This window comes from Orbicella faveolata, unplaced genomic scaffold (assembly GCF_042242905.1).
Source record: "Orbicella faveolata isolate gen_17 unplaced genomic scaffold, um_ofav_v1 contig_34, whole genome shotgun sequence".
Taxonomy (NCBI): domain Eukaryota; kingdom Metazoa; phylum Cnidaria; class Anthozoa; order Scleractinia; family Merulinidae; genus Orbicella; species Orbicella faveolata.
This window is the reverse complement of record NW_028301563.1, coordinates 18838671-18854218: the sequence shown is the minus strand read 5'-3', so window position 1 is coordinate 18854218 and position 15548 is coordinate 18838671. Positions and strand designations below refer to the sequence as shown.

General features: G+C 40.0%; 1 protein-coding gene and 1 pseudogene across 2 annotated transcripts; both read left to right on the top strand.

Moving 5' to 3' along the window:
- On the top strand, window positions 1-4233 carry LOC149105135 (failed axon connections homolog; annotated as a pseudogene). The gene is made up of 2 exons (XR_016201474.1): window positions 1-442; window positions 2166-4233. The product of XR_016201474.1 is annotated as a failed axon connections homolog (transcript).
- Window positions 4234-11570: 7337 nt separating this feature from the next.
- Window positions 11571-14497, top strand: LOC149105134 (failed axon connections homolog). Its single transcript, XM_089271584.1, has 2 exons — window positions 11571-12047; window positions 13763-14497. Exons 1-2 carry the CDS (start codon window positions 11638-11640, stop codon window positions 14190-14192), a joined length of 840 nt encoding a protein of 279 aa, XP_089127710.1. The 5' UTR covers window positions 11571-11637; the 3' UTR covers window positions 14193-14497.
- The last annotated feature ends 1051 nt before the right edge of the window (window positions 14498-15548 follow it).

Sequence of the window (15548 nt, the reverse complement as noted above, 5' to 3'; positions counted from 1 at the left end):
ACGCATGGGAATTCACTCTTTACGGTTGCGACGAGTTAAACTATGGTGTCTATTCCATACGCTGGCATCGCTTCCACAGCATTTGTTGTCATTTATCTCCTTGTGAAGATGTTTAAAAAACCAAGAAGCCGAGGCCTGGTACGGTCATTTTACATCAGTTCCCTCCAACCAATTTGGTAGCAAATGCTAGCCCTCCATGTTTAAAATTGGAAACCTTCCTTCGCATGACAAGGATTCCGTACGAAAATGAATATGGTTTGAAGTTTTCTAGGAAGGGGAAAATACCTTGGATCGAGTTTAACTGCCAAGAAATTGCTGATTCCAATTTCTGTATTCAGTTTCTGAAGAGAGAGTTCAAAGTAGATATTGATTCTCATTTGACCAACACAGAAAAGGCCATTGCTCACAGTATTCGCACCATGTTGGAAGAGAACACTTACTGGTGAGTTACACAGTCTTATGTTCCGATGAAGAGATTATTATTATTATTATTATTATTATTATTATTATTATTATTATTTGACCGTTACGTTTAATTATTACAGCGAGAATTCTAAAACAAGCGTATCAACATATCCAGTCCCAATCACTGTCAATTAATCGGGTAAGGTGTCCTCTTGGAGTCACCTCACAACGTCACTAGGGTTATATTAATTTCGCTCGAAAATTTGAGCATTATGGTTTTGAGCGTCACTCCTAAACTCATAGCATTATGCTCGAAATTATGCTCGTGCCCTAGGATTATGCTCAAAGATGCGGGGTGAATTTTGCGCAAAAAAAAAAAGGGGGGGGGCTAACATATCTAATATTTAATGCCGTTCTTTTAAATAACAACAACGCCTTTGAAATAGAAAGCTTTAGTACGGAGCAACAAGAGCTAAATGTCAGCAGTCTCTTCAGTTCGGTTCATGACAAGTGAAAACTGCCTGGGGAGCCAGTCATAAAGTAAGGTAGCCAGGCCTTCAAACAGAAAACCAGGCCTTCAACAAAGCAGCATAAAGCAGCCACAAAGCCCACAATTGATATTTTTTAAACACATTATTTTGATGTTTTTATTAGCAGGATAATTTTATCAACTTTTATGCTCCTAGACATGACTATTATGCTGGCATTGAGCTCGATGCTCACACCATAGTATTATGCTCGAAAATACGCCGGCATAAGTTATCTAACCCTAAACTTTACCAGTTCCCACTTGGCTTAATAGCTCAGTTGGAAGAGCACTGAACCGGCATCGCCGAGGTCATGGATTCGAATCCCTTTCAAGCCTGAAATTTTTATGTCTTTATGAAGGACAAGAACCTGCATTTTCTCAGTTTCTAATAGTAACTGACATATAAAGAGATAAATTAAATATGCTGAATTGTGTTGAATAGAGCGGTTTTCATTTGAGTGTCGAAAGTAATTAGATAATTACTTTGGTTTTGGTTTTGGTTTTACTACGGTTTGAGATTGGCTGAGTAGTCTACTTGGTAAGTAATTGGTTTGGTTTTGGTTTTAAGACACTCAATTGAAAACCGCTCTATATTAACGTAATCTAAAAACTGCATAAGGGCCAAGAGTCCATCAGAACTCACATGTTTGTCCAGGTATGTCGCTATTAAGCGATGAATTGGATTAATTAATGGAGCATACTCTTGCGTAGAAAGAGGCGCTCTGAAAGTATAACACAACATTCCCGGCCGCGAACATATAATGACTTCGGGCCTGTTTGAAAGGAGAGAGGGTTACCCTAGCAAGCAGGTGACCCTAGCACTCACTCACTCGTCGTGTTTACAAGGCAGTTAGGCAGCTTTGGTTACCCGGGTAGGCAGGTTACCCTATCTGCGTGCTAGGGTTACCCTGGCTGGCGGGTTAACTTTTTTTCCCTTGTAAACACTCCAGGTATGGTTAACCCGCCTACCCGGGTTAACTTTCTACTTGTTTCCAGACTCTAAGTGTAACCGCGTATTAAGATGTCCCTGGTTTTAGGGTTACCCTACCAGTGAAATTTTGCTTGTAAACCCCGGCTATCTTTTGCCTCCAGCTAGGGTTAACCCGCTCGCTAGGGCAACCCTCCTTCCTTAGAAACAGGCCCTTAGACCGCTCGATACTTACCATTAGGCATCATATTTCTGATAGGACAGATGAGATAATTTAATTTCTGCCTTCTTGATCCTCTATAGGACAATTGTATACTACCGCTGGTGCACTAACTACGCCGAGCACATGCAAAAGGTTTTCTTTGGTCATCTTGTCCTGCCTCTCAGACTTCTCGCATGCTACAAGGTAGATAGAAAGGTCAGAAGGGATCTGTGGTCGCACGGCATTGGTCGTCACTCGGAGCAAGATTTGTACGGAATAGCTGAGAGGGATTTGCTTGCTGTGTCAGCAATTTTAGGCCAGAAGAAATTTCTGTTTGGTGAAAAACCTTGCCTGGCTGACGTTGCCGTATTTGCGTTCATCACCTCCTCTGTTTTGGACTGTCCGCAAAGTCCTTTCGCTGAACTCACCAAGTCTAAAATGAAGAATCTTGAGGAGCATGCCCAGCGGATGAAGGAGATGTATTATCCGGACTGGGATGAAATCATTTCGAAAAAACATAAATCTGACTAAGTCAAGGACGATGTTATCTGCTTTCTCGGATTCTTTACGACACGTCCATTTATTCATTCAGGCATTATAAAACGTGATGAGCATTTTATTGTTACAGTCGAACCTTCCATAAGCGACCACCCAAAATGTCAAGCCTAGGTTGTTGCTTACGGAAAGTGATCACTTACGAGAGCTTAGATCATATTGGGTCAAAAGTTTGCCTCATTAGCATAAGGTAACTGTTGAGACCTATCTATGTTTTAAATGTTTTATTCATGTGAAAAGTCGATTTTGAGAAAAAAATCTGGTGCTTCCGATTGAGAAATTTCCGTCTCTTGTACTATCCAACGAATGCGATAATGCCCGACTCCTTATTATGCAATTTTCGCTCTATTATCTGTCCATTGACTTACGGGGGGTTAAGAACAAAAGAAAATTTCAAATGTTTAGCTCCAGCAGTGGTCGCAGTCACTTGCGAGAGGTGGTCAATTACAAGAGGTTCCAAATATAGTGATTTGACTTGGAAAAGTTTGGTTACTTAATTGGAAAACTGGTCGCTGAGGAGGGGTGGTCGCTTACCGGCGAGGAGGTGGTCGCAACCCGAGGTTCCACTTTATTAGCAAATGGCTTGCATTTTGGGTTTCATTTCAGGCTCGCAATAGCTTTTTTTTTTTTTTGGACTTATTTCGATAGCAAATAAGGCCCCGTCCACCCTGCGCCGGAGATCTTTCGAAAACGGAGGTTTCACTCTAAAAACGCATCAAATGTTTTCTGTCTACAGTACGCCAGAGGAATTTCAAAACGCAAAAATCACCGGTCGTTTTAAATTCGTTTGAGTTTGAGGAAAACTCGGACAGGGAGATCACATGAGTATCGTGACACCATCGTTTTCGAAAAGCTCCGTTTTCTTGACGTTAACTTATTAACTTGGGATCGCACTGTACGCTCTATAAATTTACTACGGGATTTTTCCCTCAGACTACAGACAACTAACCACAACCTTTTCTATTTGTAGTCATCATTGAGGGGAATTTATTAGACGTAATGCACGAAAAAGTTCCCGACAGGAACATTTCCAGAGGCGGAAAGTTGAATCGCTCTGTATAGGACGGTCTAGTAGTTGGGTTTTAACCCAAAAGCCACCTTTGACGTCATCACTTTTTGTGACATATTCCTTAGGGATTAACTGATATTAGATATATATATTTATCTCTTGCCTTTTCTGTGGTCAGTTCTGCAGTAAATATAAATGGGTTAAAACCCAACAGCTTGGCTGTCGGGCAGAACGAGCCGCTGATATGTTCATGACGAGAATTTCTCGTCTATTTACGGCCAAATAAATCTTTCTCCTTGAACTTAAAAGTCTCAAAACCATTCATGCGCATGTATAGATTCTGTATAATAAATTAAGGACAGTAACACACAAGTTTTGCAGATGGCCAATTTCATTTGACTTTGGACTAATCAGCCTGTAGATGTACAGACTGTAAGAAACTCTTGACTCCCGCTTATGTAGAAACTTATATTAAATAATAAGCCCGGACACGTTGTACATACCTTGTTAAACAGAGGCGCAGCTATAAGCTTTACAAGTGACCGGAAATACGTGTTCACGAGTTACTTTGAAAAACAAATAAAGTCACCGCAAATGAGATCCAATGTTCCTGTTGTAGTCACGGCGCCTTTAATTTGTTGTGCCTTCGCGTCTTTTTGTCCATTGTTTTCCGTTTTTCAATTATTCCGCGTGTATTTCTTATTCTAATTAGTTTCGTCAGTTATTTTCGTTTACGTAACGTTTCACATTTTCGTGTACATTTTTTTCATCCGTTGTTTCTATTGTTTGGTGTAGCTTCCTCTGCAGTTAGTTTTCTAGTTGTCGTTTTCATTATGTTTTAGTCATCGTAGTCGCCACACAAATCTTGTAAGTTTCGTTATTTTTTCGTCATTTTTGCTTACTTTATTTGTATTTCGTTTTGCTTTCCTGCCCTGTATATTCAGCTTGTTGATGTGGGTTTGTTTTCAGCGAATCGCTAGCTAGTAAAAGTGCGAATCTCTTAGATGTGTGGATTTTGATTACACCTGTAATAAAGTTTTGTCTCGGACAGAAACAGGCAAGCTGCATCAAAAGGGGGATAATGCTATAACATTGTATTTTTAGCTCCAGAATATTACATTAGGCACGACATCAGATGCAATCGGATTGACGGTCTCTTCATGAACACATAATCTGATCCCTGGATGTAAATATTCATCAAGATTTGTTATGACATTTTATTGCGTGCAAGCGTAGCATCCGCAATTTAGAATTACTAAAAAAGGACGAATTTTAAGGCTGTTTGTGCGAAGGACTTTTCTAGTCGTACTTGTATATGCGAAATAAGGAAGAACTCTGACAAGGAACTACTTTAAAGTGCGTTTAAGCGAGACTGTATAGTAGCGTAACGGAAGTACTGTACTATGAGGCATATCACGCCACGAACATTTGTCACGATAACGTAGCTGTACGAGACCAAGGTGAAAATTGGCAGCTTTAAATTAATATACACTACCAAAAAAAGAAAAGGACTTCTTCTTTTGGCGAGCGAGCGCACGCATTTTGATAAGATGAGCGCCATCTCGCAAGAGACGAAAAGGGGTCCTAATTAGTAGAGTTGGGGCTAAAAGAGAGACAACAATACCGATAACTCGTGAACACACGGAAAACGCCTGCACTGAAGGCTACGCCAGTCACGGCTCGCTATTTCTAAACGATTTATTTTCCATTGTTAAACAGTGAGTAAAGCGTGGCAATACAATCCCTAGCTTACTAATTAGAATAGATCCGCAGTGTGTACCTGAGTGGGGATATGTTTACTTTTATTCCATTCGGTTTGAGAGTTGTTTGCAAATTTCACTATATTTGAGAGTTTAAAGGCTACAATTGAGAGGGCAATCATTAGAAAGATAAAGGTATGAAAATTAATATATAATAATGAATAAGGTAATATAGATATCTTGCTTGATGATATTGCATTGGCGATTCGGCAAAAATTTTAAGCGACCGCAGAGGACGTTGTTTACAGAATGATGTACCTTGCACATGTATTATCTAGATGGTTTTGTGGAATGACTGAATCTGTTATATTATATATAAAATCAGCAACTGCATGACCATGAGATATAACTCACCAGTTAGTCCCAGTAGACACCTGAATTCCACTTAGATTCTAATAAGTTTTTGCCATGATTGTAAAGAAATATTGACATGTTGAGTAACAATAACCAATTAAGATTTATAATTATGGTATGTCGAAATATTCTCTCATTTTGATCGGCTCTTACTTATGATCAATTGGAGAACAGACGCATGGATGACGTCATTAATATATATGTTTTATCAAAAGGATACTTGTCGCGTGAAAATATTATAATATTAAAATAGGGATGCTTATTGGAAAGGGGGCGCTTATTCATAAACACATTTGGGGGGGGGGGGGGCGCTTATTCGGAAAGGGGACGCTTATTTGAATGGGAAAGCTTATTGAAATAGGGGCCCCTATTAATAAAAACACATTTGAACAGGGATGCTTTTTGGAGAGGTGGCGCTTATGAAAGGAGGACGCTAAATCGAATCATTACGGCATTATATAAAACAAGTAGATTCTAATGTTGCCGTGCGTCTGTTCAGTAATAGATCACAGAAGACGTCAAAATGTCGAGTAAGAACATCGTACTTTCCCTCCCTTGTTGTCAAACGAGCTCCGTGAAGAATGCCTCCAAATCTGCTAAGACCAATGAACTTAAATTAACTGTCTTTCTTTTTCGTTGTTCGTTGACAGGGCCATTACTTACTACCGTTATTTATCTGATAATGCCGGATCCGTGCGAGAATCATTCTTCGGTCATCTTTCCCTCCCAATCAGATATCTGCTATTTTACTGGCTGCAAAAAAAGTTCAGAAGAGACCTCTGGTCACACGGTATTGGTCGTCACTCCGAACAAGACCTGTATGGAATAGCTGAGAGGGATTTGCTTGCTGTGTCAGCAATTCTAGGCCAGAAGAAATTCTTGTTTGGAGACAAACCTTGCCTGGCTGACGCTGCAGTATTCGCCTTCATCGCTACGTCCACTAGGGAGTTACCCAGAAGTGCTTTTGCTGAACTTACCAAGTCCAAGGCTAGGAATCTTGAGGAGCATGCGCAGAGAATGAAGGAGATGTATTATCCAGACTGGGATGAAATCATTTCAAAGAAGAAGCACAAATCTGATTGAGATGACATACCCTATGTTTTCTCCGGTTCCCTGCAACAGCTTCTTTCGATATAGACCAGGTATCTTAAAGGAGTTACTACACCTTTTGCTATTCATTTACAGAAAATATCCATTCATTTGAGTCCACACTTGTTTCATTGTGGTCAATATACTCTCATTAACACCAATATGACCTTCATTTGCGCGTAAGGAACGTTCAAGAATAACACTTGATTATGTATTAACAATCAAAATCATCAAAAGATAAACAATGCCTTCCTTTGACATTCATTGGCTGTAAATGTATTCTCATTTTTGTCGAAATAACATTCGTTGTCACGAAACAACAATCATTTACACTTTTGGACATTCCTTTTTCAGCAAAAGACTTTCAATGACAGAATTTGCATGAGCACTCACAATCAATTTTGGACTCAAATGAATGGATATTTTCTGTAAATGAACAGCAAAAGGTGTATTAGGTCACGCCTTGCGCATCTTGAAACGTTTAGCCTAAAATTTTTCATGTTAGCCGTTTACAATCTGTGTTAATCTTCTCTATCCTGTACCATCCTTGTTCCTTTATCGGTTTATCAGCATCTCGTAAGTGCTTTTCTATCCTTAGTAAACCATTATTTTCAAGTTTACTTCAATTTAAAGGTAATTTTGTGCATGGCCAAAATAACCCCAAATATTGTGACTGAACTCCTTTAAATATCACATTAGTACTAGCTTTAATATATTGCTCGTTTCCGGTTTCGTATTCCGCCTCACATTTTAAGTATGGTCTTTCTAAATTCTATTTCTGTTTCTATTTCTATTCCATTTTTTGAAGTTCTTGGTAATTGCTTGAGTAGCCAGCAATTGTAAAAAAAAATTCTCTTCCACGTTCATGTAAATATCGTGTTTAGAGAAAACTTACGTTGTAACGAGTCGAAACGGGGGGGGGGGGGGGGGAGGGGGAATGTCGTCTTATATAACTAACGTATGCTAGTTACCGTGGCTATATCTTTTGATTGAATGACTCCTCAGAGATGAAGACATTACGACTTTAGTAGTTTTGGCTCGTGTAGATTTTGCGACTTTCGTAGTAGTTTATTTTATTTCATTCTATTGTTATTTTTTGGAAACTGAGAGATGCCCAGTAAAGATATAGAGACAGTCAGACACTCCTGGCTCTTGCTGTCCTCGCTATTTACATCACCCGCCATAGCATATTTTTCTACTCTGATATATCTTTTATAGTTCATTACAGCGGAAAGTCAAACAAATAAAAATTGCGAATTGTCTCTAAGGAAAAAAGAAAGAATAAAGAAACAGCTGTTGACAGACCATCGTTTAGAATATCTTTATGTTTGTCCAAATTCAGAAGTGAACAGGTAGCGTTTATTAAACATATTCATTCACCGAAAAAACTGTGGATGTAGCGGATGTCACGTCATTGATGTTCTCTTGCTATGAAAATAACTACTTCCAAAGGTGGATTAAATTGCGTGGTGGAAGTATATACTAGTTAGAATGACTAAACAATGACAGTTTCTTGATTCTATTTTCCACTTTAGCGCAAGCGCAAATCAAACCCGGAACCATACGTTTTGGGTTCCAATAGCCCTTTTCACGGTTAATTTTGCTCATTGGCATGACAATAAAATCTAGCATGTATGTGAAGCAATTTCGGGCTATTTTGTAGTCTTCGCCCGAAATTGCCTCGCATCCGCATTGGATTACATTGTAATGCAAGTGAGAAGAATTAACCGTGAAAAGGGCTATTGTTTATTTTGTCAAGTGCGTTGCGAGTTCAATCACCGCTGATCCAAAACGCGCGGGCACTAGTAGCGAGAATGACGTGAGTGGCAATCATGTCTGACGTCATTGAGCCCCTCTGTCGCATTTTTCGACTTAACTGCTCGAACTAAATCAAACGTTCGATTGATCGAACTTAATCGAATGATTAGGTTCGATAGAGCTCGGCAATCAGACACAATCAAACTCTCACAAGAAATATAATGGAGTAATATTAATCGAACGCAATCGCACTTTGACTGAGTTCGAATAAGTTCGATGGTCGAATCTGGAATACATTCGATTAAAAACGGGAGTTATAATGTCTTTCTGAATGTTTTGTTTTTCTAGGCTGTCTTACGAAGAACATTATGTGTGGAGTCAGCTCTCGTAAGGTCTCACATCATGAATGGCTTTGAGAGTACAATAGAACAAACAACAGAAACAATGTCCCTAGCCCAAAGAACAAAAACAGCTGCTGACAATGAAAAGAATTACAAACTTTCGAGAGCCCGAAGGAGGTGGGGGGGGGGGGGGGGGGGCTTCCCAAATTAAAGAAGGACCGGGGTGACCCTCGTACCTTTTAGGGGTTAAAAAAAGCGGTTTTGCTACCTCTTAGGGTGCTTAGCCTCACTAAGGTCCACAGCGGAAGCTTTTGCAGTACCTTTCAAGGCGTTGAGCCGAAAAAAATATGGCAAGAGATAATGTGCTATGGATGATTTGTATCTTTTAGGGCAGAATAAATTTTCAAGCCACTCCCACCAAACAGGATCTTGGTACCTCTTAGCGGCTCCGTCCTTTTTATATATGAATTGCCCCTCCCCTACCCCCCCCCCCCGGGGGGGGGGACGAGAGCTGCTACGCTTTTCAACATTATACTGTTGAACCAGCCTCGTTTCAGCTCACTGCGTTGCTCTTAGCTTCTTGTTACATAATTTCTATTGTTCGTTTTATTCAATTCTTTGTTGTTCTTACTTGCTAAAGACTTTTCAGAAATCTTGTCTACTTCGAGTAATGCTTTCAACATTCGAAGAAGTTCAATTTCTTTCGATATATTTCACAATCGAGCCCTCGCACATTTTTTGGTTCGACTTAGCTCGATTGCCAAACATAATCAAACCAAGTATTCGACAAGTTCGATTGAGTTTGATTTAGGTCGATTACCGAACAGTTCGTGCGGGAAGTTACGTTGGGCGTTCTGTAAACGAGACCGAGGAAATATGTAGTCTTTTTAACAGTGAAGTGAGATGGTGGTATAAGTCAACATAGTTAAAAGACGGGTGCAATTGAAACCTTGTTAAATAAGATCAGTTTTGAACCAGCTCCAAGGGAATTGAAAACAAGAGATGGTTCATCTGCCGCTGATACGTGACAGATGCTTGAGACCCTTCCCAAGTATCAGTTCCGGTTACGCCTTAGCTTATCATGTGTAATCCCGGATTAACTTTAAACAGCCGACACTGATGATCAGTTTGACTAATTACTTTAATATGAGTAGGTGAAGGGTGGAAATTTAACCAGATAAGAAGTTTAACCTGTATGACCGATTTTGAGGGCAGTTAGCCAAGTCCTATTCCACCCTCCGAGGTCCACTCACACGAGCACGTTTCAATTCGAGATTTCCTCTCGTTTACCCTACTTTCTCTAAGCGCCTGGTAAAGGGGGGAATAGAGAGGTAGAATAATTGAGATCAGACGACGACTGAAATATCTTATAAGAGTTTAATAATGTTACCGTACCCTCAACGTTTTCTCCTTTTGGAAAGTGTTCTTTTAATTTCGTGATTTCGGAACCCAGATGGTCCGCCGGTGTCAGTTTAACAATTCGCCAATTCAGTTGTGGTCATCAGTCAAAGAGAGTCTAACATATTCTTGTCGTGGGAGGTTTTGTAAATATTGTTCAATTTGCATAGTTAGCCTCACTGAACAAGCTTAGCATTGAGAGACCTAACGGATCCAACCCCAAAAGTCAACTTTGCATGAGTCTTGCATAAACATCGCATGAACCCTACAAGAAGTCAGGGTTGAGGCTTGTGCCATGTCTTTGTTACGCTATGCCAGCTAAATGTTGGTTCTCAAGTAGTCCTAGATGTACAGTACAGTCATCGTAACTTGAAACGCAACATTTTAGAAAATAATTATGCCCATTTTCTCTTGTTATACCTGACAAGACTTTGTTTGGGTCTTTTTCAGGTTTCAGATAGATTTGTCTAAAAAACCTGTAAAAATAGATTTGTCTACAAACTGGAGAAACTGCATATTGCCAGACTCGAAAATAAATCTTTTTAAAGAAATATGAATCTCACTGTCTCTTTTCTGCTTTCCAGTTGCGCCTGTAGACGGATGACTTACAGTACGATTTGACTATTTTGCCTTCGCAACGTTCGCAAAAAAAAAAAAAAAAGAAAAGAAAAAGCCGACCGCCTTCGTAGACCTCAGCATGTCGGTCCTGATCTCGGCCGCGCTCAAAAGCAAAATCTTGGCTTTAATTCGCATATTTTAAGTCTCTAACATTCTGTCACCGTAAAAACCCATACATCTGCAAGATTCAGGCTAAGAGAAGAATCAATTTTACATTTAAGTATTGCTGAAGAGCTCTCACTATGAAAAGCCTGTTGAACACTTGCCTAATGTCTCCCTTTTCTTTGCATAACTAATCAACTAGGTCAGGGATGACGCGCACATTCACTCGTAATAAAATGTGACTATTACATTATCTAGAAGGTCGTAACGATCATGGCAGTATTTCTAAAATTCAAATTGACCGATTTCTTGTGGAAACGGCTGTCTACCTTAAGAACTCAAGTACCAAACTTTAGTTTTAGAAAGGATACTCCTTGCTTCCTCTTCGCCTTTAGAGTCTATATATCTAGAATACTCTTCGCTTTATTCTACAAAACGTGGTCATGGTTGCTTAATTTTCATGAATGCTGCATTGATATGCAAATTCGATAAAGATTTGATTTGTTGCGTGACAAAGAAGTGCCAAGTCATGCCATCCATGCACAAAACGCATGGGAATTCACTCTTTACAGTTGCGACGAGTTAAACCATGGTGTCTATTCTATACGCTGGCATCGCTTCCATAGCATTTGTTGTCATTTATCTCCTTGTGAAGATGTTTAAAAAAGAGCAAAAAACCAAGAAGCCGAGGCCTGGTACGGTCATTTTACATCAGTTCCCTCCAACCAATTTGGTAGCAAATGCTAGCCCTCCATGTTTAAAATTGGAAACCTTCCTTCGCATGACAAGGATTCCGTACGAAAATGAATATGGTTTGAAGTTTTCTAGGAAGGGGAAAATACCTTGGATCGAGTTTAACGGCCAAGAAATTGCTGATTCCAATTTCTGTATTCAGTTTCTGAAGAGAGAGTTCAAAGTAGATATTGATTCTCATTTGACCAACACAGAAAAGGCCATTGCTCACAGTATTCGCACCATGTTGGAAGAGAACACTTACTGGTGAGTTACACAGTCTTATGTTCCGATGAAGAGATTATTATTATTATTATTATTTGACCGTTACGTTTAATTATTACAGCGAGAATTCTAAAACAAGCGTATCAACATATCCAGTCCCAATCACTGTCAATTAATCGGGTAAGGTGTCCTCTTGGAGTCACCTCACAACGTGACTAGGGTTATATAAATTACGCTCGAAAATTTGAGCATTATGGTTTTGAGCGTCACTCCTAAACTCATAGCATTATGCTCGAAATTATGCTCGTGCCCTAGGATTATGCTCAAAGATGCGGGGTGAATTTTGCGCAAAAAAAAAACAAACAAACAAACAAACAAAATACGGGCTAACATATCTAATATTTAATGTCGTTCTTTTAAATAACAACAACGCCTTTGAAATAGAATGCTTTAGTACGGAGCAACAAGAGCTAAATGTCAGCAGTCTCTTCAGTTGGGTTCATGACAAGTGAAAACTGCCTGGGGAGCCAGTCATAAAGTAAGGTAGCCAGGCCTTCAAACAGAAAACCAGGCCTTCAACAAAGCAGCATAAAGCAGCCACAAAGCCCACAATTGATATTTTTTAAACACATTATTTTGATGTTTTTATTAGCAGGATAATTTTATCAACTTTTATGCTCCTAGACATGACTATTATGCTGGCATTGAGCTCGATGCTCGCACCATAGTATTATGCTCGAAAATACGCCGGCATAATTTATCTAACCCTAAACTTGACCAGTTCCCACTTGGCTTATTAGCTCAGTTGGAAGAGCACTGAACCGGCATCGCCGAGGTCATGGATTCGAATCCCTTTCAAGCCTGAAATTTTTATGTCTTTATGAAGGACAAGAACCTGCATTTTCTCAGTTTCTAATAGTAACTGACATATAAAGAGATAAATTAAATATGCTGAATTGTGTTGAATAGAGCGGTTTTCATTTGAGTGTCGAAAGTAATTAGATAATTACTTTGGTTGTGGTTTTGGTTTTACTACGGTTTGAGATTGGCTGAGTAGTCTAATTGGTAAGTAATTGGTTTGGTTTTGGTTTTACGACACTCAGTTGAAAACCGCTCTATATTAACGCAATCTAAAAACTGCATAAGGGCCAAGAGTCCATCAGACTCACATGTTTGTCCAGGTATGTCGCTATTAAACGATGAATTGGATTAATTAATGGGGCATACTCTTGGGTAGAAAGAGGCGCTTTGAAAGTATAACACAACATTCCCGGCCGGGAACATATAATGACTTCGGGCCTGTTTGAAAGGAGAGAGGGTTACCCTAGCAAGCAGGTGACCCTAGCACTCACTCACTCGTCGTGTTTACAAGGCAGTTAGGCAGCTTTGGTTACCCGGGTAGGCGGGTTACCCTATCTGCGTGCTAGGGTTACCCTGGCTGGCGGGTTAACTCTTTTCCCTTGTAAACACTCCAGGTATGGTTAACCCGCCTACCCGGGTTAACTTTCTACTTGTTCCCAGACTCTGAGTGTAACCGCGCATTAAAATGTCCCTGGTTTTAGGGTTACCCTACCAGTGAAATTTTGCTTGTAAACCTCGGCTATCTTTTGCCTTCCAGCTAGGGTTAACCCGCTCGCTAGGGTAACACTCCCTCCTTGGAAACAGGCCCTTAGACCGCTCGATACTTACCATTAGGCATCATATTTCCGATAGGACAAATGAGATAATTTAATTTCCGTCTCCTTGATCCTCTATAGGACAATTGTATACTACCGCTGGTGCACTAACTACGCCGAGCACATGCGAAAGGTTTTCTTTGGTCATCTTGTCCTGCCTCTCAGACTTCTCGCATGCTACAAGGTAGATAGAAAGGTCAGAAGGGATCTGTGGTCGCACGGCATTGGTCGTCACTCGGAGCAAGATTTGTACGGAATAGCTGAGAGGGATTTGCTTGCTGTGTCAGCAATTTTAGGCCAGAAGAAATTTCTGTTTGGTGAAAAACCTTGCCTGGCTGACGTTGCCGTATTTGCGTTCATCACCTCCTCTGTTTTGGACTGTCCGCAAAGTCCTTTCGCTGAACTGACCAAGTCTAAAATCAAGAATCTTGAGGAGCATGCCCAGCGGATGAAGGAGATGTATTATCCGGACTGGGATGAAATCATTTCGAAAAAACATAAATCTGACTAAGTCAAGGACGATGTTATCTGCTTTCTCGGCTTCTTTTCGACACGTCCATTTATTCATTCAGGCATTATAAAACGTGATGAGCATTTTATTGTTACAGTCGAACCTTCCGTAAGCGACCACCCAAAATGTCAAGCCTAGGTTGTTGCTTACGGAAAGTGATCACTTACGAGAGCTTAGATCATATTGGGTCAAAAGTTTGCCTCATTAGTATAAGGTAACTGTTGAGACCTATCTATGTTTTAAATGTTTTATTCATGTGAAAAGTCAATTTTGAAAAAAACAATCTGGTGCTTCCGATTGAGAAATTTCAGTCTCTTGTACTATCCAACGAATGCGATAATGCCCAACACCTTATTATGCAATTTTCGCTCTATTATCTGTCCATTGACTTACGGGAGGTTAAGAACAAAAGAAAATTTCAAATGTTTAGCTCCAGCAGTGGTCGCAGTCACTTGCGAGAGGTGGTCAATTACAAGAGGTTCCAAATATAGTGATTTGACTTGGAAAAGTTTGGTTGCTTAATTGGAAAACTGGTCGCTGAGGAGGGGTGGTCGCTTACCGGCGAGGAGGTGGTCGCAACCCGAGGTTCCACTGTATTAGCAAATGGCTTGCATTTTGGGTTTCATTTCAGCCTCGCAATAGCTTTTTTTTTTTTTTTTTTTTTTGTACTTATTTCAAATAAGGCCCCGTCCACCCTGCGCCGGAGATTTTTTGAAAACGGAGGTTTCACTCTAAAAACACATCAAATGTTTTCTGTCTACAGTACGCCAGAGGAATTTCAAAACGCAAAAATCACCGGTCAATTTAAATTCGTTTGAGTTTGAGGAAAACTCGGTCAGGGAGATCACATGAGTATCGTGACACCATCGTTTTCGAAAAGCTCCGTTTTCTTGACGTTAATTTATTAACTTGGGATCGCCCTGTACGCTCTATAAATTTACTACGGGATTTTTCCCTCAGACTACAGCCAACTAACCACAACCTTTTCTATTTGTAGTCATCATTGAGGGGAATTTATTAGACGTAATGCACGAAAAAGTTCCCGACAGGAACATTTCCAGAGGCGGAAAGTTGAATCGCTCTGTATAGGACAGTCTAGTAGTTGGGTTTAACCCAAAAGCCACCTTTGACGTCATCAGTTTGTGTGACATATTCCTTAGGGATTAACTGATATTAGATATATATATAAATATTTATCTCTTGCCTTTTCTGTGGTCAGTTCTGCAGTAAATATAAACGGGTTAAAACCCAACGGCTTGACTGTCGGGCACAACGGGCTGCTGATATGTTCATGACAAGAATTTCTCGCCTATTTACGGCCAAATAAATCGTTCTCCTTGAACTTAAAAGTCTTAA

What these genes read in the sequence shown, in the direction of transcription:
- LOC149105134 (XM_089271584.1), top strand. Translation starts at nt 11,638, where the DNA reads ATGGTGTCTATTCTATACGCTGGCATCGCTTCCATAGCATTTGTTGTC. An exon ending in TTGGAAGAGAACACTTACTG is followed by an intron (nt 12,048 to 13,762) that starts GTGAGTTACACA and finishes GATCCTCTATAG; the next exon opens with GACAATTGTATACTACCGCT.